At 44.2% G+C, this 23,898-nt stretch overlaps 1 protein-coding gene across 5 annotated transcripts in view; it reads left to right on the top strand.

Moving 5' to 3' along the window:
- Nucleotides 1-21,034, top strand: part of ube2e3 (ubiquitin-conjugating enzyme E2E 3 (UBC4/5 homolog, yeast)) — a 132,982-nt gene extending 111,948 nt beyond the window's left edge. For 4 of the 5 annotated variants that reach the window (XM_067987661.1, XM_067987663.1, XM_067987665.1 and 1 more), the window contains one exon: nucleotides 20,404-21,034. In XM_067987661.1, coding sequence (XP_067843762.1) covers nucleotides 20,404-20,501 — 98 coding nt within the window. In that variant the 3' untranslated portion in view covers nucleotides 20,502-21,034. The remainder of the gene's footprint in view (nucleotides 1-20,403) is intronic. The other variant, XM_067987664.1, reaches the window with a different exon arrangement.
- Nucleotides 21,035-23,898: the final 2,864 nt, after the last annotated feature.

The raw sequence follows: 23,898 nt of genomic DNA on the forward strand, positions 1-23,898 counted from the left end.
TGGGAGCAACAAAACAATGTAACAACGTATCCTCTGACTCACTGACCAGCACAGCAGGATATTTGCCACTGGCTATAATATATTAAGTTTTGTGTATATGCGTCAGTCTTGGTTCAGTAGTAGTGCTCTCACCTCGTAGTCAGAAGACCTCACTCTGGAGACTGGAGCACATAACTTAGGCTGACACTACACTGCACTACAGGGGAATGCTGCACTGTCCTTTGGATGAGACTGTAAAATAAGATGTTAAACCGTGGTTCCGTCTTCCTTTAAAAGATCCCGTAGCACCATTTGAAAAAGCAGGGGAACGCTCCTGCTATCCTGGCCAATATTTATCCCTTAACCAACACCACAAAAAAAACGAGATTATCTGCTCCTTCATCTCATTGTTTTTTGTGGGACCTTGTATGTAAATTGGCTGCCACATTTCCTTGCATTGCACCAGTAACTACACTTCAAAGTACTATATTGTGAAGCATCTTGGGACATCATGCAATTTTGTTTGTTCTTGTGTGTACATCTTGTTTTAATTGTCCTTAATTACTTTTGTCACGCTATTTCTGTTACGCCTACCTGTCGCATCTAAACTATGACTATCTATAATTAACATATACTTATCTTTAACTCTCAAAAGACTACAAGATAATTATGGATGTGGAATGCTGTTCAGCCTAGCTTAGCTTATCCACTCAATGACTCAAGTTCTCCCATCGGAGCGTCCAGTTTATACTTAAACAGTTCCAAGGCTTTCATCTCCACTACTCTGTCTGGGTGTCCATTCCAAGTGTTGATGGTTTTTGCGTGAATTCCTGATATCAGTCCTAAATTTACCTTTTACTAGTTTGAATCTGTGGCTCTTTGTTCTACTCTTGCAATTTGAAGTAAATTTCTGAATGTTCCTTTTTCATTCATTTAACTATCGTATACTTCTATAAGATCAACTCAGAGACTTTGTTTCAAGGCTGAAATGTATGTCTGTCCAGTGTTTGAATAATCTAGATATCTAACAACAAAGATCAGTAACTTCTTTGCATTGCCTCAAACATTTGACTATCTCTCATGTTTGTGACCAAAACTGGACACTACACACCAGAGCACGATACAGTTTGATCATAACGTCCTCTGACTTTGTATTCTAATATTTTGTTAATATAATCAAACATCCTATTAGCTTTGCTGATTGCTGCTCTGCGTTGGTTGGACATGTTGAGAGTGAGGTATGCTGAGATTCCTACTTTGCACATTTTTCCATCCCAATTTCAGTACTTTACACTTCTGCATTAAACATCATCTGCCATTGTTCTGCCCACTGACACATTTTGTCCAACTACAATTGATGAGTTGCCTCCTCCGACTCCACTGCCCATCCTAGTTTAGTTTTATCTGCAAATTTAACCAGTTTGCATTGGGTTTCTGAGTCCCAAGTCATGTAAATTAGAAACAGTGATGAATCCCAAGGGAATCCATGCAGTATTTTTCCCCTGCTCCTCCCCGCCGCCCACCCCCCCCCAACCCCTGTAACTCCTTAAACAAGTCCCCATTGTTTCCTGCTTTTCAGCCAATTTCTTCTCCACAACCAGGAGACTTGATACCCACTGCCTTGAGATCAGCTTTTGTGTGAAAATTTGTGAAGTGCCTTCTGGAAATCCAAATGAGAACACGTCATTTATGTTGTACCTTTACTGTAGAAAAACGTCTCATGGAGCTTCACAGGAGTGTAATAAGACAAAAATTGACGCAGAGCCAAAGAAGAGATTTTGGCTGGACAGGTGACCAAAAGCTTGGTCAAACAGGTAGCTTTGAAGGAGGGTCTTAAGGAGAGAAAGGTAGAGGTTTCGGGAGGGAATTCCAGAGCTTGAGGCCTAGACTGCTGAAAGCAGTCGCCAATGGTGGGGTGAAGAAAGTGGGGGAAGGACAAGAGGCCAGAGTTAGAGGAATGCAGAGTTCTCGGGGGGGGGGGGTTGTAGGGCTGGACTAGGCTCCAGAGATAATGAGGGGCGAGGCCATGGAAGGATTTGAGCATGAGGATAAGAATTTTTAAATCAAGTTGTTCCGGGACTGGAAGCTAATTGTCGGTCAGCAAGCACAGGGGGTGATGGGTTAACGTGACTTGGCACGAGTTAAAATACAGGCAGCAGAGTTTTGGATGAGCTCAAGTTTATGGAGTGTGGAATATGGGAGGTTGGCCAGAAGAGCATTGGAATAATTGAATCTGGAGGTAACAAAAGCATGGATGAGTGTTTCAACAGTAGATTTGCTGAGGCTGAGGCGGAGGCGAGCGATATTACAGTGCTGGAAGTAGGTGGTCTTGGTGATGGAACAGTATGTGGTCGGAGACTCAGTTTAGTGTCGAACAGGAGGTTGTAACAGTCTAGTTCAACCTGAGACAGTGGCCAGGAAGGGGGATGGAATTGGCGGCTAGGAAACGGAGTTTGTGGCAGGGGCTGAAGACGTTGGCTATGGTCTTCCCAATGTTTAATTGGAGGAAGTTTCGGCTAGTGCACACTGGATGTCGGATAAGCAGCGTGACGAGAGAGGTGGTGTGATAGAGCTGGGTGTCGTCAGCATACATGTAGAGCATGACATTGTGGTTTTGGATGATGTCGCCAGAAGTATGAGAAATAGGAAGTTGCCATGGCTAGATCCTTGGGGGGTCCCAGAGGTAACAGATTCCAGAAGTAATAGCATTTTGGACACTGAGGGAATCAAGGGATATGAGGGCATGAAAGTGGAGTTGAGGTAGAAGATCAGCCATGATCTTGAAAGACTGAGCAGGCTCAAGGGGACATATGGCTTACTCCTGCTTCTATTTCTTAAGTTCTTTATGTAATCGTGCAGGGATGGGAAGAGAACCCATTGCAGGAGATTCTCTGGGTGTGACTGGATAGGTAAGAGTGAAACCAGGCGAGGGCAATCCCACTCAACTGGACAAGGAGAGGCATTGGAGGAGGATGGTGTGGTTAACCGTGTCAAAGCCTGCAGACAGGATGAGGAGGGATTGTGCACTACAATCACAGTCACATAGAATGTCATTTATGACTTTGCTTAGGGCCGTGTCAGTGCTGTGGCAGAGCAGGAACCTGATTGGAGAGGTTCAAACATGGAGTTGCGGGAAAGGTAGGCACGAATTTGGGAGGCGACAACGGGTTGAATGACTGGAAAGGAAGGAAGGTTGGCGATGGGGCGGTAGTTTGTAAGGACAGAGGGGTCAGAGGTGGGACTTTTGAGGAGGGAGTGATGATGGCAGATTTGAAGGGAGGGGGAACAGTACCTGAGGAGAGAGAACCATTTACAATATCAGCTAGGAAGGGACGTTAGATAGTGAGCAGTTTGGAGCGAATAGGGTCGAGAGAGCAGGAGGTGGGTCTCGTGGACAAGATGAGCTTGGAGAGAGCATGAGGGAAGATAGGAGAGAAACTAGATAAAGATGCAGGTTCGGGGCTAGGGCAGGGGGCATTCTTGGGCTGGGAGAAGAGAGGGATGTGGCAGAGGTTGCTGAAAGGATGGTCTCAATCTTAGTGAAGTTCATGAGCTTCTTGCACTTGGTGCAGGGGACAGAGGAGAGGGGTTTAAGGAGATGGTTGGTAGTGGAGAAAAGTTGTCGGGTTGTCTTTTCATTCCAGGATCATCCTGGAGGAGTGAGCAGTTTTGGCAGAGGAGAGCAAAGCCCGATACTGCTTGATGTGATCCAGCCAGATCTCGCGATGAATGGCGAAACCAGTTGTGCGCCATGAACATTTAAAATCTACTTGGGATGTCCCTTCCTTGAAGAGGTGGTCAGGCTGAATCAATCGTGACTGCTGTTTACTAAGTTAATATTGTGCAGATACTCTTCAAGTTTACATCTAATAATTAATTCCATTATTTAAGACTGATGGGTCTGTAGTTGCCTTAGCCTTTGTCCTTCCAGCTCTTGCCTCTAAATCAGGTGTTCTGTGCTCCCTGCCTGAGGCCTATTCTATCCCTCCCAAATCCCTCTATTAACAGCCCTGGCGTGGCCCCGACCCCAGGGAAAAGAAATAAAAGGCAGTTCCCCAGCTAGGGTAGGGAAAACCTTCAGGGAATTGCATCTCCACAAAGAAAAGCTGTGTTCCTGTTGGTGTCCAGGAACAGCTTTAAGTTAATTAAGTGCTTTTAAAAGCTTTTCTGTGACTTTACAAAATGCTTAATTAATAGCTGAGACTTTTTATGCGGAGGCTGAAATCTTTAGCTGGGAACTCACTTGTTAATTAAATGACGAGTAACATTGATACAAGCCCTGTTTGCTGTTTTTTTTTTAAAGTGTTCTGGCTCATTGTTTGGAGAAATCATTCAGGTTTTTAAACCTTGGAGGGAGGGAAAATATTCCCCTTCGATATTTCTGTCTCTTATGTCGCTGTTATCACCTCTCTGTGCTCTCTCTGAGCACCCAAATACCTTTTCTTGCATTTTACCGCTCCCGACCCAGCCTGACAAAACCTCTGTTGCCATATTTTTTTTCTTTTGTAAACAATTTTACAACACCAAGTTATAGTCCAACAATTTTATTTTTAACCCCACAAGCTTTCGGAGGCTTCCTCCTTCCTCAGGTGGTGTGGAAATTACATTTTTGAATCCTTCGCATTTTAAAATCACAGAACAATGCCTGGTGATTACTGCCCGTTGCCAAGGCAATCACAGTGAGCAGACAGAAAGGTGTCACCTAAAAAGGCCACCGAATATACAAACCACCCCAAAAAAAAGAGAGATAAGGAAGACAGTCAATGACCCGTTATATTAAAAACAGATAACATTTGTTCGCTGGTGGGGTTACGTGTAGTGTGACATGAACCCAAGATCCCGGTTGAGGCCGTCCTCATGGGTGCGGAACTTGGCTATCAATTTCTGCTCGACGATTTTGCGTTGTCGTGTGTCTCGGAGGCCGCCTTGGAGTATGCTTACCCGAAGGTCGGTGGCTGAATGTCCATGACTGCTGAAGTGTTCCCCGACAGGGAGAGAACCCTCCTGTTTGGCGATTGTTGCGTGGTGTCCGTTCATCCGTTGTCGCAGCGTCTGCATGGTCTCGCCGATGTACCATGCTCCGGGGCATCCTTTCCTGCAACGTATGAGGTAGACAACGTTGGCTGAGTCACAGGAGTATGAACCGTGCACCTGGTGGGTGGTGTCCTCTCGTGTGATGGTGGTATCTGTGTCGATGATCTGGCATGTCTTGCAGAGGTTACCATGGCAGGGTTGTGTGGTGTCGTGGACGCTGTTCTCCTGAAGGCTGGGTAATTTGTTGCGAACGATGGTTTGTTTGAGGTTGGGTGGCTGTTTGAAGGCGAGTAGTGGAGGTGTGGGGATGGCCATAGCGAGGTGTTCGTCATCATTGATGACATGTTGAAGGCTGCGGAGAACATGGCATAGTTTCTCCGCTCCGGGGAAGTACTGGACGACTAAGGGTACTCTGTTGGTTGCGTCCCGTGTTAGTCTTCTGAGGAGGTCTATGCGATTTTTCGCTGTGGCCCGTCGGAACTGTCGATCGATGAGTCGAGCGTCATATCCCATTCTTACTAGGGCGTCTTTCAGCGTCTGTAGGTGTCCATCGCGTTCCTCCTCGTCTGAGCAGACCCTGTGTATTCGCAGGGCCTGTCCATAGGGGATGGCCTCTTTGACGTGGTTAGGGTGGAAGCTGGAAAAGTGGAGCATCGTGAGGTTGTCCGTGGGCTTGTGGTAGAGTGAGGTGCTGAGGTGCCCGTCTTTGATGGAGATTCGTGTGTCCTAGAAAGAAACTGATTCTGAGGAGTAGTCCATGGTGAGCTTGATGGTGGGATGGAACTTGTTGATGTTATCGTGTAGTCTCTTTAGTGATTCCTCACCGTGGGTCCATAGAAAGAAAATGTCGTCGATGTATCTGGTGTATAGTGTTGGTTGGAGGTCCTGTGCAGTGAAGAAGTCGTGCTCGAACTTGTGCATGAAAATGTTGGCGTATTGGGGTGCGAATTTGGTCCCCATGGCTGTTCCGTGTGTTTGGGTAAAGAACTGGTTATTGAAGGGGAAGACATTGTGATCCAGGATGAAGCGGATGAGTTGTAGGATGGCGTCTGGAGATTGGCTGTTGTTGGTGTTGAGTATTGATGCTGTCGCAGCGATGCCGTCATCGTGGGGGATACTGGTGTATAGTGCCGAGACGTCCATCGTGGTGAGAAGTGTTCCTGGTTCAACAGGTCCGTGGGTACTGAGTTTTTGTAGAAAGTCTGTAGTGTCGCGACAGAAGCTGGGGGTTCCCTGCACGATGGGTTTCAGGATGCCCTCGATGTATCCAGAGAGGTTCTCACACAGGGTTTCGTTGCCTGATACGATAGGACGTCCGGGTGTGTTGGCTTTGTGTATCTTTGGGAGGCAGTAGAAGCCTCCCACGCGGGGAGTACGTGGGATGAGAGTGCGTAGGATGTTTTGAAGGTCTGGATCGAAGGTCTTGATCAGTTTGTTGAGCTGATGGGTGTGTTCTTTGGTCGGGTCTGCGGGTAACCGTCTGTAGTGTTCCTGGTTGTCCAGTTGTCGGTATGCTTCTTTGCAATAGTCCGTTCTGTTCTGTATGACGATGGCTCCTCCTTTGTCCGCTGGTTTGATGACGATGTTGCGGTTGGTCTTGAGAGCTTTGATGGCGTTGCGTTGTGCTCAGGTGACATTCTGGACTGTTTTCCGAGTGCGGCTGATGAATCTGGCATAGACGCATTTCCTGACAGCTTGAGCATACATGTCAAGCTGAGGGCAGCGACCCTCTGGAGGACTCCAGTGAGACTCTTTCCTCTTCAGTTGCTGTATCGCGGATCCCTCATGGACTACTCCTCAGAATCAGTTTCATTCTTGGACACACGAATCTCCATCAAAGACGGGCACCTCAGCACCTCACTCTACCGCAAGCCCACGGACAACCTCACAATGCTCCACTTTTCCAGCTTCCACCCTAACCATGTCAAAGAGGCCATCCCCTATGGACAGGCCCTGCGAATACACAGGGTCTGTTCAGACGAGGAGGAATGCGATGGACACCTACAGACGCTGAAAGACGCCCTAGTAAGAACGGGATATGATGCTCGACTCATCGATCGACAGTTCCGACAGGCCACAGCGAAAAATCGCGTAGACCTCCTCAGAAGACTAACACGGGACGCAACCAACAGAGTACCCTTCGTCGTCCAGTACTTCCCCGGAGCGGAGAAACTACGCCATGTTCTCCGCAGCCTTCAACATGTCATCAATGATGACGAACACCTCGCTACGGCCATCCCCACACCTCCACTACTCGCCTTCAAACAGCCACCCAACCTCAAACAAACCATCGTTCGCAGCAAATTACCCAGCCTTCAGGAGAACAGCGTCCACGACACCACACAACCCTGCCACGGTAACCTCTGCAAGACATGCCAGATCATCGACACAGATACCACCATCACACGAGAGGACACCACCCACCAGGTGCACGGTTCATACTCCTGTGACTCGGCCAACGTTGTCTACCTCATACGTTGCAGGAAAGGATGCCCCAGAGCATGGTACATTGGCGAGACCATGCAGACGCTGCGACAACGGATGAACGGACACCACGCAACAATCGCCAAACAGGAGGGTTCTCTCCCTGTCGGGGAACACTTCAGCAGTCATGGACATTCAGCCACCGACCTTCGGGTAAGCATACTCCAAGGCGGCCTTCGAGACACACGACAACGCAAAATCGTCGAGCAGAAATTGATAGCCAAGTTCCGCACCCATGAGGACGGCCTCAACCGGGATCTTGGGTTCATGTCACACTACACGTTACCCCACCAGCGAACAAATGTTATCTGTTTTTAATATAACGGGTCATTGACTGTCTTCCTTATCTCTCTCTTTTTTTGGGGTGGTTTGTATATTCGGTGGCCTTTTTAGGTGACACCTTTCTGTCTGCTCACTGTGATTGCCTTGGCAACGGGCAGTAATCACCAGGCATTGTTCTGTGATTTTAAAATGCGAAGGATTCGAAAATGTAATTTCCACACCACCTGAGGAAGGAGGAAGCCTCCGAAAGCTTGTGGGATTAAAAATAAAATTGTTGGACTATAACTTGGTGTTGTAAAATTGTTTACAATTGTCAACCCCAGTCCATCACCGGCATCTCCACATCATATTTTTTCTCAGCAGCAGCGTACAATCACCTTCCCACTGTTCCCTCTGCACAGGATTTACCTTCCAGTACCCCCATGTCCATTAACTTGACTGCTTCTTCCCATTTTCAAGTGCACCCACACCTTTTGATGTCTTTCCCCCCCCCCACCCCACAATCTCCTCCTGCCCCCCACCCCCAATTGTTGCCCCATATGCCACCTTCTAGATCTTCCAGACCCAGGTACCCCTTTCCAATGACCCAAACACAAGAAGTCAACTCTCATGCCTTTCAGACACTCTCTCCTCCCCCCACCCCCCGTCTTCGAATTCTCCTAGTTCTTACGCCCCAGGACCTTGCTCTCTTTCTGCATCTTCTTCCTCCCTGAACTCCTACCAGACCCTGGTTTTCCCTTAAGTGCATCACACCCCAGCACCACAATCCCAGCATCAACGTACCCCAAATCCTCATCCCACCACTGCCACACCCTGATGTGCCATTCCTATACCTTGGATCTTCCCCTCCCAATATTTCCACACACAGCAATCCCTCTTTCCAATAGTTGTGGACCGTCAGCAACACTCTGCTCCTGCCAAACCCCACTATCTCCTTTCTGTGCTTCCTGACCCTCAACACCACCCTCTTAACTTTGTGTAACCAGGTGGTGCTCCCCACTTCTCTACATGCACTACTTGCAACTTATTTACCTGCATCCTGGAATGTCTTCCCTTCATCATCTGCATATGGGCTTTAAAAAAACCGCATGGGATAAAACTAACGAAATACTTAAAAGAATATATACTAATAGGACCACAGATTTACATTTTTCATTTAAAAATGCACATAACAATTGGAATTTGACCAAAAACTATCACTTACAATACTCCCACAATAAAATAACTAATAAAAATGCAATTTGACTTATTCAACCTATGTTCATCAATGGCCGTGATAACACTTTGTACATAATACTGGATGAACTCCCCACTTCTCTACATTCAAGTAGTGCATGTAGAGAAGTGGGGAGCACCATGTGGTTACATAACGTTAAGAGTGTGGTGTTGAGGGTCAGGAAGCACAGAAAGGGGATAGTGGGGTTTGGCAGGAGCATTGCCTTTAACTCACTGAGAGCGATGCAATAGGAGATGTGCAAGTCATATAAAAATGAGACCTGCAGTTGGCATTTCCTATTTATCAAAGGAAGGTAAAAATTAACAAAGGAAGGTAAAAACTAACAGATATGTGAAGTGTGACAAAGGAACTCTCAGGAACATGGAATACCAGAGTCGGGAGTCTGCACTTAACCAGTGTTAGACTTAGTAGTGTTCATGAATCTCTTGTGGCAGTGCTCATGGTGCGTCAAAGCTTATGCTGTATTACCCAATGTAACTTAATATAATATCAGCTGATCAGCTCTCTGATTTATGGTGACCGAAGTTGTCCAATTGCATTTAATTACTAGGTATGGTGGGAGTGTTATGTTGAGGCTAAATTTTCATGATTGTGTTTGTGTATTTGCACATCGTGATTGATAAAAAGAGGAAGATTATATGGTTTAATGGAGAATTTATTATTGTATTAGTATATTTTAGGTGTTGAGAATAAAAGGAATTTTGATTTAAAAATAAAAAGACGTAAAATAAATCAAGTAGTAAAGATTATATAGAAATTGGAAAAATAATTCTTAGTTTTTTTATGTAATTGTAGAGATTTAGGAATGAAGGAAATGGAAATTAAAATAAATACATTTGAATTATCTACTATTAAAAATCTTAGGTCTGCATGCACTTCAGGTCAGCTTTTTGCATCATAAATTCCTGTGTCCACATTTATAATAGATGATTAAAACTTGTCTGTAATCATACCGTTTCTCCCCACCCCCCCCCCCACCGCGGGATGCCCTGCAGCATCACTCTAACAGGAGGGTGTAATGATGAGTTTACAATTTATGTTCTAAATGTGGACATAGGAATTTATAATGGCAATGTTCCCTGGTACCCTTATCCCCATCCTCTAACCTTTCTTCATCTGAAGACTACACTTAGTCTTGACTCCCTGGGTGCTACATCACGGGAGATTAACTAGTAATGTGTTAAACTTGGTGTGTGGGACGTACATTCCATTGACAAGTTGTATGTAAACTAACTGTTTAGGCAATTCTCAATATAAAAGTGTCTGCATTTTTGGCTATTACTTATGACACCTGTAGGCGGCACTGTGTGATCACATCTTCCCTACCACAAAACACCCACCTGCAGATTACTCGTATTGAACCACTTGGAATGTACAGCCTTCAGTTGCACATCTCCCACCAGTGTTGACGCTGTGGTATGAGTTGCCCTGGTCTGTTTTGCAACCATCTCACATTGTCTAACACTGTTTCACCTCACTCCTTACTCTGCCCTGCTCCATTCAATTTTTATTTTACCGATTGCAAATATCTAATGGACCATTTCACACCATTCCCAACTCTGCCCCTTTCTATTCCAAATTCATCTGCACTGATATTACATATCCCTGGCTGCCTGCTACGGTGTTCCGTGCCACGAAATGAAACAATCCTACATTGTGGTTGTTGCTTTTGCAAGACAGCTGCCTAACAAAATGTGATCTGACACACACACATACTGTAGACCTGATTTCTTGTATGAAGAATCAAGTAGGAAAAATTAGAGAAGGACAATGAAGAGTCAAATATAAGGGTGCTGAACACCCTAATGGGCAAAGTTCAATGATGTAAAAGTTAACTGGGCAGAAAAAATGTTTAAAAAATGGGTCGGCAGATGAGTCATAGAAAATGTTCAAATCTGACATGCAAAGAATGAAAAATATATATTTTCTATAAGGCTAAAAGGTGCTGTATCAAAGTATACAGTTCAGTGGATAAAGTTAGGGCTAATATACTAACGATATAAAAAGTGTAGTCAGGAGGTGGAAAGAGATTTGAAGGGCTAAAATGGAATATGAAAACAGACTGGCAGATAATATGAAAGGAAATAGTAAAGACTTCTATAAGCATATCAAAATATAAAAGGTTAGAGAGGATGGATAGAACCACTCAGGAATGAAGGAAGGAGTCTCACTGTGGAGGATTAAAGTAAGGCAGAAATATTTTTGAATGTTTGACACAGTTTTTACAAATGATGGTGAAAGCGAGAACATAGATTTACATAAAGGAGGATATGGAGCAATTGATAGAAATAACTGTAGAAAAAGAATTGGCTCTTAAAAAATTTTTTTTTTAAATGAGTGGAATTCAAGGAGGTGCCCTGATGGCATGCACCACAGACTGTTGAAAGAACTCAGAGGTGAGATAGATGGTTTGTCCACAATTTTTCAATCCTCAAACATGCAAATCGTGCCAGTGGACCAGAGAGTAGCCAATGTTCAAGAAGGGACAGTAGGATAAGCTGAATAAGAATAGATCAGCTAGTCCAATGTCAGTTGTGGGCAATGCATTTAGAAATGAATTGAGTAATCAAGCACAGCCAGGATGTGGAGATGCCGGTGATGGACTGGGGTGGACAAATGTAAGGAGTCTTACAACACCAGGTTATAGCCCAACAGCTTTATTTGAAATCACAAGCTTTCGGAACTTTGCTCCTTCGTCAGGTGAGTGTAGGATTCCATAAAGGCACAGCATATATAGTCAGAGACCAATGCCTGGTGATTACAGATAATCTTTCCAACTGCCCATTATCTCACCTCGGCAGAGATATAATCAAAGGAGTGGATGGTGTTCAGACAGAGAAACATTACATACAAGACTACTGAATACACAAGCGGTCAGAACACAAAGACAGAGAGAGAGAGACACCCGAAAGGCAGAGAAAGAGAGAGAATGACCAGTTGCAAACACCAGGCATTGTTCTCTGACGATATATGCTGTGCCTTTATGGAATCCTACACTCACCTGACGAAGGAGGAAAGCTCCGAAAGCTTGTGATTTCAAATAAAGCTGTTGGACTATAACCTGGTGTTGTAAGACTCCTTACATTTGTCCACCCCAGTCCATCACCGGCATCTCCACATCATGGCAACTATCGACACCACAAACTGCCGGCTCACAGTGGAGAGGATCTCCAAGAAGATCGCGCATATCAACACAGACATCAAGTTTCTACAGAGCTGCAAGAAAGCAGACAAGATCCCGAAAGGACGACAGATCACGAACCCACTCAAGTTGACATACAACTCAGATTACGCTGAGAGACTCTGCCGTCATACCTCTCGCACACTCCGCAACCATCTCATACACCAACTCTACAGCAGACGCCGCAATCTCGAAACCAACCTGTACTCAGGACACAGCAGACCAGCTATGAGACACCGCTAAACAGACGAGGCAACGGAACTACGCTGCCGACATGAAAACCAAGAGCAGGAAGCTTGAGAAACTCGGCATCACCACCAGCATCAACCAAGCCACCCCCGGTACCACGGTTGCAACCACAGGGAAGTCTATCGTCAATTTGTCCAACCACACCCTTCAACCGGACGAAATCGAAGTTCTCAGCCGAGGGCTCAATTTCTGCCCCACCACCAAAATGGACCCAATTGGTCTCGAGGCGGACACAAAGAAATTCATCAGGAGAATGAGGCTTCGGGAATTCTTCCACAAATCCCAAGATTTCAGCAGCGCACCCAATGAGACAATCAACGATCCGGAACAGCAGACAGAGGGATCCGCGGTACAGCAATCGAAGAAGAAAGAGTCAAATTGGACTCCTCCGGAGGGTTGCTGCCCTAAGCTTGAGCATACTTAAGTTGTATGCTCAAGCTGTCAGGAGATGCGTCAATGCCAGATTCATCAGCCGCACTCACAAGACAGTCCAGAATGTCACCCGAGCACAAAGCAACGCCATCGATGTTCTCAAGACCAACCGCAACATCGTCATCAAACCAGCGGACAAAGTAGGAGCCATCGTCATACAGAACAGAACGGACTATTGCAAAGAAGCATACCGACAACTGGACAACCAGGAACACTACAGACTGTTACCCGCAGATCCGACCAAGAACACACCCACCAGCTCAACAAACTGATCAAGACCTTCGATCCAGACCTTCAAAGCATCCTACGCGCTCTCATCCCACGTACTCCCCGCGTGGGAGACTTCTACTGCCTCCCAAAGATTCACAAAGCCAACACACCCGGACGTCCTATCATATCAGGCAACGGAGCCCTGTGTGAGAACCTCTCTGGATACGTCGAGGGTATCCTGAAACCCATCGTTCAGGGAACCCCCAGCTTCTGTCGCGACACTACAGACTTCCTACAAAAACTCAGCACCCACGGACCAGTTGAACCAGGAACACTTTTCACCACGATGGACGTCTCGGCACTCGACACCAGTATCCCCCACGATGACTGCATCGCTGCAACAGCCTCAGTACTCAACACCAACAACAGCCAATCTCCGGACGTCATCCTACAACTCATCCGCTTCATCCTGGATCACAATGTCTTCACCTTCGATAACTAGTTCTTTACCCAAACACACAGAACAGCCATGGGGACCAAATTCGCACCCCAATACGCCAACATTTTCATGCACGAGTTCGAGCACGACTTCTTCACTGCACAGGACCTCCAACCAACGCTATACACCAGATACATCGACGACGTTTTCTTCCTATAGACCCACGGCCAAGAATCACTGAAGAGACTACACGATAACATCAACAAGTTCCATCCCACCATCAAACTCACCATGGACTACTCCTCAGAATCGGTTTCATTCTTGGACACACGAATCTCCATCAAAGACGGGCACCTTAGCACCTCACTCTACCGCAAGCCCACGGACAACCTCATATGATGCTCCACTTTTCCAGCTTCCACCCCAACCACGTCAAAGAGGCCATCCCCTATGGACAGGCCCTGCGAATACACAGGATCTGCTCAGACGAGGAGGAACGTGATGGACACCTACAGACGCTGAAAGATGCCCTCGTAAGAACGGGACATGACGCTCGACTCGCCGATCGACAGTTCCGACGGGCCACAGCGAAAAATCGCATAGACTTCCTCAGAAGACTAACACGGGACACAACCAACAGAGTATCCTTCGTCGTCCAGTACTTCCCCGGAGCGGAGAAACTGCGCCATGTTCTCCGCAGCCTTCAACATGTCATCGATGACGACGAACACCTCGCTATGGCCATCCCCACACCTCCACTACTCGCCTTTAAACAGCCACCCAACCTCAACAGACCATCGTTCGCAGCAAATTACCCAGCTTTCAGGAGAACAGCGTCCACGACACCACACAACCCTACCACGGCAACCTCTGCAAGACATGCCAGATCATCGACACAGATACCACCATCACACGAGAGGACACCACCCACCAGGTACATGGTTCATACTCCTGCGACTCGGCCAACGTTGTCTACCTCATACGTTGCAGGAAAGGATGCCCCAGAGCATGGTACATCGGCGAGACCATGCAGACACTGCGACAACGGATGAACGGACACCGCACAACAATCGCCAAACAGGAGGGTTCCCTCCCAGTCGGGGAACACTTCAGCAGTCAAGGACATTCAGCCTCCGATCTTCGGGTAAGCGTTCTCCAAGGCGGCCTTCGAGACGCACAACAACACAAAATCGTCGAGCAGAAATTGATAGCCAAGTTCCGCACCCATGAGGACGGCCTCAACCGGAATCTTGGGCTCATGTCACGCTGCATGTAACCCCACCAGCGAAAAAAAGTTATCTGTTTTTAATACAACTGATCATTCTCTCTCTTTCTCTGCCTTTCGGGTGTCTGTCTGTCTTTGTCTCTGTCTCTGTCTTTTTGTGTTCTGACCGCTTGTGTATTCAGTAGTCTTGTATGTAATGTTTCTCTGTCTGAACACCATCCACTCCTTTGATTGCTTTGATTATGTCTCTGCCGAGGTGTGATAACGGGCAGTTGGAAAGATTATCTGTAATCACCAGGCATTGTTCTCTGACTATATATGCTGTGCCTTTATGGAATCCTACGCTCACCTGACGAAGGAGGAAAGCTTGTGATTTCAAATAAAGCTGTTGAGTCTTACAACACCAGGTTATAGTCCCTTACGTTTAAGCACAGCCAGCACAGACTTGTTAAAACTGTTGTGTTTGACAAATATTGGAGTTTTTTTTTGAAGAAGTGACCAATTAGCTAGATAAAGGGAATGCAGTAGATATGATGTGTGGTTTTTCAGAAAGGCAAGATAATAATGCAAGTTTTCTCTAGTTCTCTTGCATTCTTTTTCTCTCATTCTCTGATTCTCTCTCAACTCATTTTATCACTGGTTGTTTTTCTTCCATCTCCCCTCTCTGCACTTTCTGGTGAACACTCCATTGGTGCTGTTTGAATGTAGAAAGCTTGCCCATTGACTTGTGTTGCTGTACTGGCTGGTACTAACAAGGGAGGATCTCTAATAAGTGCGATCTGGCATAAGTGAGACCTCTACTACTTCTGTTGCGGGGGAATCTAAGTTTCAATTTTCAGGGTCGTGGTTACCATAACAGCAGAAAAAGACATTCTGCCTATGCTGTCTCTTTATTTTGTTTCCTTTATCCTCTGGTACTTTCTCTCAATTTATTTCAGCTAAGACATCTGCTTCTATTCCAATAGCTTTATCAATCCTGCTCTCTTTATTATAAGGTGTTCCATTCCCTTCCGCCTTACACCGGTTCTTGGACCGCGGAATTACAAGAACAAAATTGCACGCGACAAACAGGCTTTGGCTCAACCCAAACTTGTTAATTTATTAGACCAACAAAACCCCAGTACAAACCCTTCTCTGATTTGACTGAAACTTACAATCATCCATGCGGCTGATCATGTTACTGATGCTGATCGCAGGACAGGACCTGGAAATGACCGGTTTCCGTTCTTCTTCCCTTGACTGCAGCCTCCGCAGTGCAAACCCCTTAGTGGTTTGCCTGAAACGTGGCTGGTCATTACCGATGTTGATTGTAGGCCTGGATCTAGAGGTGACTGGACTCCATCTGTCTTCACCTGACTGCAGCCTCCACGTGCTGCTGTTGTACCTTCTTAGTGTTCCAGTCATGCAAACCCTTACCTGGGCCTCATCTGTGGTTTCAGCTATCAATCTGTTGGATTGCTTGACATTCACACCTCTTCATCTGGGCATCTCGGTGATTCAAAACTCCTTAGTTTGTGCAGAGCTGTGAGGTCAAGAAACAATTCCTTATCTTCTCCCCCGCTACCTGCACAGCATCAGGACAATGTGGTATTCCTCATTGTGATAGCCCTTGGCCCACAGCTTTGTTTCGGTGTGAAAGGCCTTCCATTCTTGTCTGATACTGAGCATGGCTCAGAGGCTCAGTTTGATTATACATTGTCTCGATGTTAATGTGTCTTCACCAGTGGATCATTAATGTAAATGAGTCTCTTAAATTGATCATGGGCTGGTGTCTCTTTGACTGGCACCTGGGGTTTACTGTTTAATATCTCACAGCCTTTTTCATATCTTGCAGTTTTACAGGATTTTTACAGTTTTCTATATTTGTAGTCTTACACTATCTAGTTTCAAACCTGACATACTCGCCCCCCATCATACTAATTTAAATGCTCCTGAACAGCTCTATTTACCCTGTCCGCAAGGATGTCGGCACTGTTCTGTTCAGGTGATGGCCATCCTTTGTATCAGAACTCGCTCCACTACATCGGGAATGTGAAACCTTCACCCCTGCATTAGTCCACAGCCACACGTTGACCTAAAACCTGCCTCTCCTGAACCTGGTCAGCACATAGCACAGGAAGCAATCTGGAGATTACCACCCACGAGGTCTTGTTTTTCAAACAAGTGCATCTTGTAGTGGGCGTTTAAGTGCATAACGCCTTAAATGCCCACTACAAGATCTCAAACTTACTTCTATCTCTGTTATTGGTTCCAAAATGGACCACAACTTTTGGCTGCTACTCCCTCCTTTATAGAAGTTTTCCATTCTTTCTGTGTTTTCCTTTGCCCTGGCACCAGGGAGGCAATATACCATTTGGAACTCTGTTACAATGGTAAAAAAGGTGATCTGTACCCCTGACTGTAGATTCCCCCAGTACTACCACTCTCCAATTCTTGTAGTCTAACTGCCTCTCACCTCCCTGGGTAGTCCCTTGCTTGATGATGCTGCAGTATTGCTTAGCACCACAGTCCTCTGAGACCCTGCCACTGTCCACTTCATTTGTCCAATATTAAGAATCTATTGGACACGTTCGGTAACTCAGGGGTTCGCTCCACTTTTTGAATCCTAATCCACTCTGCTGCCCCTGCCGATGGTCACCCACTTCTCCTTCTACATTATCCTTGTATTGTGAACTGTCTAGCATTACTTCCTGGGTGATCACATTCTGGAGAATATGATCCAGAAACCCCTTATCCTCTCTACCTCAGATGATTGCCAATTGCTGCTCGAATACAGAGATCCTCTGTTCCAGAAACTCAAATATTCTGACACTTAGTGCAAATCTGCTGCTTCTGCATGCCATCATCCATGATGGCCCACATCTTGCAGTCCACACACATCACATGAGTTCCCTGCACTGCCATAAACTAACTAACAAAGAATATTTAGATAGTGTTAGCCGGAACCCTCACTAGCAACAAACTCACAAAAATCGAACTAGTCTCACTTCACACAAGTATTAATTGTAGAAATGTGCACATCCAATGGCATCTCAAAGTTGAACTCCCAATAAAGCTAAAATTCACACGCTTTTTGCCTGACTCCCCACTGGCTTCTTGCCTTTGATGTCTCCTTAGCCTCTAAAGTATTCAAGAAATATCTATTAAAGTACATTATTGCTGCACTTACATCTGTATCTGTCAAGATATTGCTCAAAAAAACTATCCAGCAGATACTCACCATATTGTAGGAGCTTGGCTTCATTGTCAACTGATAGAAGCTTCATCTCAAACCAAAGCAGAATGTAATGTTTGTAGGTTGCTTGCTTTGGACCAATTTAGAAAAGTCTTCCTGTCCCAGTTTGATTTGTAATCCTTCAGACTGGTGTCTCCTTTTCAGGAGGGGTCAAGAATTTCAGCAGAATATTGCCATCATCAGACCAAGAACATAGAATTTGTTATTTTTGTTGTATTCAATGCTTGACTGTTCATGAGATTTCTGCAATCAAGCTATTTCCTGAACTGCTGTGGTGATAGACGCTTCCCTGGCCCTGACACGTACAGGGAGACCGTTTGACATCACTCAACCCTGGTGGGGTTGTTTGGGGGTGGGAGGGTTGTGGAAGTGGAAGAACCTTGTGTCACACTGGGGTCACCAGCCAGCAATCTGTAGATGTCTATCTTGTTGCTGGCTGCTCAACAGTCTTAATGTTGATTGACCTCAGTGTGCTGAGAAGGTTACTTCATTCAGGCATCAGTGGGTAAATTGGATCAGTTGTTCTGAGGGGTGGGATCCACCTTCAGAGTACCTAATTTCAAGCCATGTGGACTACAGATAAGTCCAACTGATAAACCAGCAGATTTAAATTATGAACCGTATAATCAACATAAAGACCAAAAACATAGCTGTCCAATGAGTTACCCACAAGGTTGGACCCTTCTTGATCCAAATCCTTTTGAATGCTGTCAATTTTGCTTACACTTTACAGCTAGTTCCATAGCTTAGCAAAATCAGCAATTTTTGTAATCTTACAAGTACTGTCCTCCATATCTAGCTGCATTGGGAACAAGAGAGCCATAACAGGTTCTTTTAGATCTCCACTAGTGGCTGCCCCATGTCAAGCTTTTTTTGGTTTGCAACCACAAGTTTTGTATTTATTGAGCTATTTTTTGATCCAGTTAGCTGGTTGGTCATTATTTTCATAATCCTTTAATTTTTAAGTTTAGCAAAAGTTTGATTCCATATGGCTATAACCCCAACGTTAGCCATTTGTGGCTGCAGCTTTTACAAGATTGCCTTTTAACTTCAAGGACAGCCTATGCACCTCCATGGCAATCACTAGCGATATTGCTTACGTTTTCCATTTGTTTTGACATTTTTGTCCTCTGTATTCATGCCATCAAATCTATGCTCCATTGTATACTTGCATGGAACAGGACATAAAAGTGCAAGATTTCTATCCTGAGCGCACTGAAGCTCCTAGTTTTGGCAGAAACTTGCAGTGGAATCGAAGCATTGACCTATACTTGTTAGGAGATGCAAATAACCTGCCAGTAAGGCACACTGATGGTCTGCACTTGAGTTCAAAGTTGCAAGTCTAACCTGACACCTTAAGTTTATGCAGTATTAAGTCGAAGTTCCATGCATAGAATTGGAATTTGTTCTATGCTGTAGTCATTAACTGAACTTCCTTTATAAATATACATACAAATCAGATAGGGTTGTTAGGGATGGGGTGAGAGGGGAAACAAACCCTACCTATCTCTTTACCCCTTTACCAGAATCCGAGGTCAGACCTTGACTGGATTGTGAACGAACAGACTACAGTTCTCAAATTGTTTAGACACAAGGGGCCATGAGCATTTTTCTGACATTGCTGAATGGCATATTGGGAGGATGAGTTGTCCAGTAGGCAGACAGGCCATTGATTGCTGGAATCTTGCAGTTACACTTTCTGGAGCTTTCCTGCAGTTCCAATAAATAGAGGCCCGGGCTCTGGTGTAAATTAAACATTAAGGAAGGAAAAATGGCAAGTACAAATTTTGGGAACTGAAATGGATGTAATAAGTTGCCTTTGCAGTCTTACTCAGCAGCACAAAAGCACAGTGGAGCAAAAAATAAGAAACCATTGTCTGGGAAGAGAAGTATTATGATGGGTTATCTGATGCATTCTTGAAAAGTCAAGTACCTCAAAAATATGCTTTGTTTGTAATGTTACACTAGTAATTACTTGGTATAGAAGAAAAAAAAATAAAAATGGTAGGGTTTGAAGGCAAGACAAAAACTATTTTCCTTTGTCTTTTCCCTAGGCATGCCTATTTGCAATTAATGCCATAACTTAAGTTTTGACAAAATTATTATCTGCTTTTATGCCATTATTCCTTTTGAAAATTGGTATTTTTAGATGCGTCTATTAATTCTAGTAACATTAATTTCTCTCTGGCTTGCTTTTAAATTTTTTTTAATGGTTTCCTATATAACGCTGCTAAATTGATGAAACCTGATTCATTCCATGCATGTATTTGGGGGGGTGAAAAAGTGGTAAATGAAGAAATGCAACAAAGTGGAGGTGGGGGGTGCGGTTGGTGAGAGAACTGGTGGAGAAGTGAATAATAAAGCATCCTCGTATTTTCAGCTTTGGTTTATTCATTCATTTCTTTTTGTTTTACAGCGGATCCTCTAGTTGGGAGCATAGCAACCCAATATTTGACCAACAGAGCAGAACATGACAGGATAGCCAGACAGTGGACCAAGAGATATGCTACATAAATTGCATCACTTCCTGTGTTAAAAGGAGCAGGAGGCATTATTTACAATGTGCAACAATTCTTTATAGCCTTTACAATACGGACTTCTGTGTATATGTTATACTGATTCTAATCTCTGCTTTTATCTTTTGAAGATTGGGACAAGCCCCTGTAAAAGGTAAATGCTATTGAAGTAGATCTTTGTAGCAGTAGATTAGTTATGTTTAAATGCCTACTTGCAAGTCTGCTTCTTTGGGATATCAAAATGTATTTTGTGATGTAATAAGGAAAATGTTCCTCAAGTCAACCAAATATTATGGTGCATTTTAGCCTAATCCATTATCTGTATGAAATCTATGATAGCTGTAGATTATTAGAATTTTGGCATTCGTATTAAACCCAGTTCCATTTCCGATCATGTGGTACATGCTGTTGTGAATCCGTTTTACCTTTTGTCAATTTGTAATGAAGAGATTTCATTTAAACCTTTGTAGCTCTAAATAATGAGCACCTGATGTATCATCTCAAAACACAATAAACTTGTTTCCGAGGTTATTTATTTATTTTATATTCAGTGTGTTATTTGGTGGGGAGAGCAGTATAGCTGGATGTTATGATTGCACTTGTTGCAGATTTCTACAAAGATAGCAAAATCACTGAATAACGTGGATGCAATAGAAATAGCTGTGTCGAAAATGACCATCTATTAAGGCAGGGGAAGAAAAAGTCAAGTTTTGATGGATACTGAGTAATAAAACATTATGGTATGGGAGGTTGATAACAGATAAATGGCAGTAGATTAGGGATAAATATGCAGTTAGACTGGCACTTTCTCATTGATGCAAAGCAGTATTGGATGCACATTGATTCAAAGTGGCAGTATTGTTCAGGGATCAAATCCCAATCTATTTCTATAATGTGCTAATAAGTTTTTATTATGAGGAAGCAGGTGCTTTGCCCGAACATTAAAAAAAAGCTGCCAGGTCTCAGACTGAGAGTATAGTATAACAATAGCCTCTAATATGCATTGCACATTGCAGCCCATTTAGGGCACAAAACATTCTGGATATGTATAGACAGGAGGAGGTTAATGACAAACACTAAATTCAGTTCAATTCATTGTACAAATTTTTTTTTAAATTTAGCTATCATCTCAAAAAAAATATTTTTCATCAGTGGGCAGCAACGTTGGTCATTGGACTACCTTTTCATCCAAGTGGGGTTTTGGAATTGCTAGGCAATTTTGTAACAATTCATTTCTAGTAATGTAATTGTGAGCAGTTAATTTGTTTTGCAATGCAGCCAAATTGGGGAGAAGAGTTGAGATTTGAACTAGAAATATAGACAGCACTGCTTCAAAAAAACTATTTTGTACTTCGCATGATGCTGTCACCAATTGCCTGATGTCACTGCCTTTGTTTCACCTTACCTCAACAACAGCATTTGTTTCCGATTGGCATAATTCAGTGGCAACGACAGAAGAATCTATACAATAAAATTTAGTTGATCATCTGTCTTCTGTACTACCTATCTATTAGTTACAGCCCCCAAGGGATTCACACCTCAAATGTGCCCATATGGGAAAAAAAACACGATTGGCTGAAATCATCAGTCTGTTTAATTATTTATACTGACTTGCTGAAATACCCCATTGACTAAATGCAAAACATTTCCATCCACTAGACAGGAAAAATGACCAAGCACCACAGAACCATCTGATTTTGTTTTCAAAAGCAGTAATCTGGAACAAAATTGTTAAAACAATGTTTTTCAAACTGCTTTCGGCTGTTATTTTCCCCTCCTTACTCAGGTCAGCTCAAAATAACATGTATAACAAACATACAAAAAAAACTATACAGTCCTGAAAACTATCCTTAAGCTTAAAATTTGCTATCTCACTTGAGAAATACAAGAAATCTCCCCACCCTCGCAGATCTTGAGTGCTGGGGACTCCAGCTCCTCTTGATGTTTTGTGCGTGTGTGTGTGAAAGAGGCAATCCTGTGGAACTACAAAAGCCAGCATGGACCACAGCATCGCTTGTGAAATGATAGCCAGGCAGAAGATTTATAAATAATTGAGATGAGTACTGGGGGGAGATTGTTTTTTTTTAAAAAAGTCATTTCTTTTCACTGCTTCACATGGCATAAGCCATTAAATAGCAATTCTGCACTAAAGAGATTTGGAACATTTTTTGTGTGGATATTGTGGCCATATTCGATTAATCAGACATAGAACATGGTGAATTGGTCATTTCAGATTCAACAGTGGGGATAAACCTATGTGATGCACCACTATGCCAAAGATTACAAATCTATCTTGGGAATGAGGAGGACTAAAAATAAAATCTTACCATGTAGAAAGCTGAGAAAAAGGAAACATGTGCTGAGGGAGGAGAGCACAGTAAACAATTAAGTAATTGCAACAACAGGCATTTTTATAGTACCTTAAATAAAACATCCCAAAGCACTTCACTGAGGAAAGTGAGGAGTAATAGAAGAATTAGGAGAGGTGACTGAAAGCATAGTCAAAAAAATAGATTTTTAGGAGGCTTTTAAAGGCAAAAGAAGAAGCAATGTGTAAGGATTTAGGGAGGAGTTTGAGAGTAGGGCCAAGATACCTGGAGGTTTTGGCACTTGATGAAGCAAAGAAAATGTCGGTTGTATAAAAGGACAGAGTTGGAGGGCCAGAGGATATATACTGGGCTGGAGAAGGTTGAAGAGGTAAGGGACAAGGCCATGGAGAGATTTACAATTGATGACTATTTTGAATGTGGTATGTTGAGAGATCGCAAATTGAGGTCATCCAGCGAGCAGGTGATGCCTGAACAGGACTGGATGCAGGTGGCAGAGTTTGGACGAATTGTAGATTATTGGAGTAAAGCTTTGGAGGCCAGTGAGGAGAATGGTGGAGACATTGAGTCTGGAAGTAAGGGTTTCAGTGATGGCAGTAAGCTAAAGATCGAGGTGGATGATGCAGAGATGGAAGTTGGTAGCCTTGGTGATAGGATTTGAGGAGGATGGATTCAGGGGCAAGGGTACAGAGCTTTTTTTAATGGGAGTGGAGTTGGTGGAAGGTCTGGTTCATCCAATTAAGGTTGGATAAGCAATCTAGCAATACGGAGGTGTTTGAGAGGTAGATCTGAGCGTCATCAGCATACATGTGGTAACCAATCCTGTGCCTGCATATAATGTAAATGAAAAAAGGCGTGGGCCAAGGATGGAACCTTGGGATGCTATTGAAGTGACTGGGGATTGGAAGAGAAACCATTGCTTGAGATGGTAAGAGGGGGACCAAACAAGGGCAGTCCTGCTGAGGTCAGCCACAGTAGGAGAGGTGGTGGAAGAGGATGGGAATGTCAAATGCTGGAACGGTCGCAAAGCACAAGAAGGGATGATACGCGGTGATCGCAATCATTAAG

This window comes from Heptranchias perlo, chromosome 7, assembly GCF_035084215.1.
Source record: "Heptranchias perlo isolate sHepPer1 chromosome 7, sHepPer1.hap1, whole genome shotgun sequence".
Taxonomy (NCBI): Eukaryota; Metazoa; Chordata; class Chondrichthyes; order Hexanchiformes; family Hexanchidae; genus Heptranchias; species Heptranchias perlo.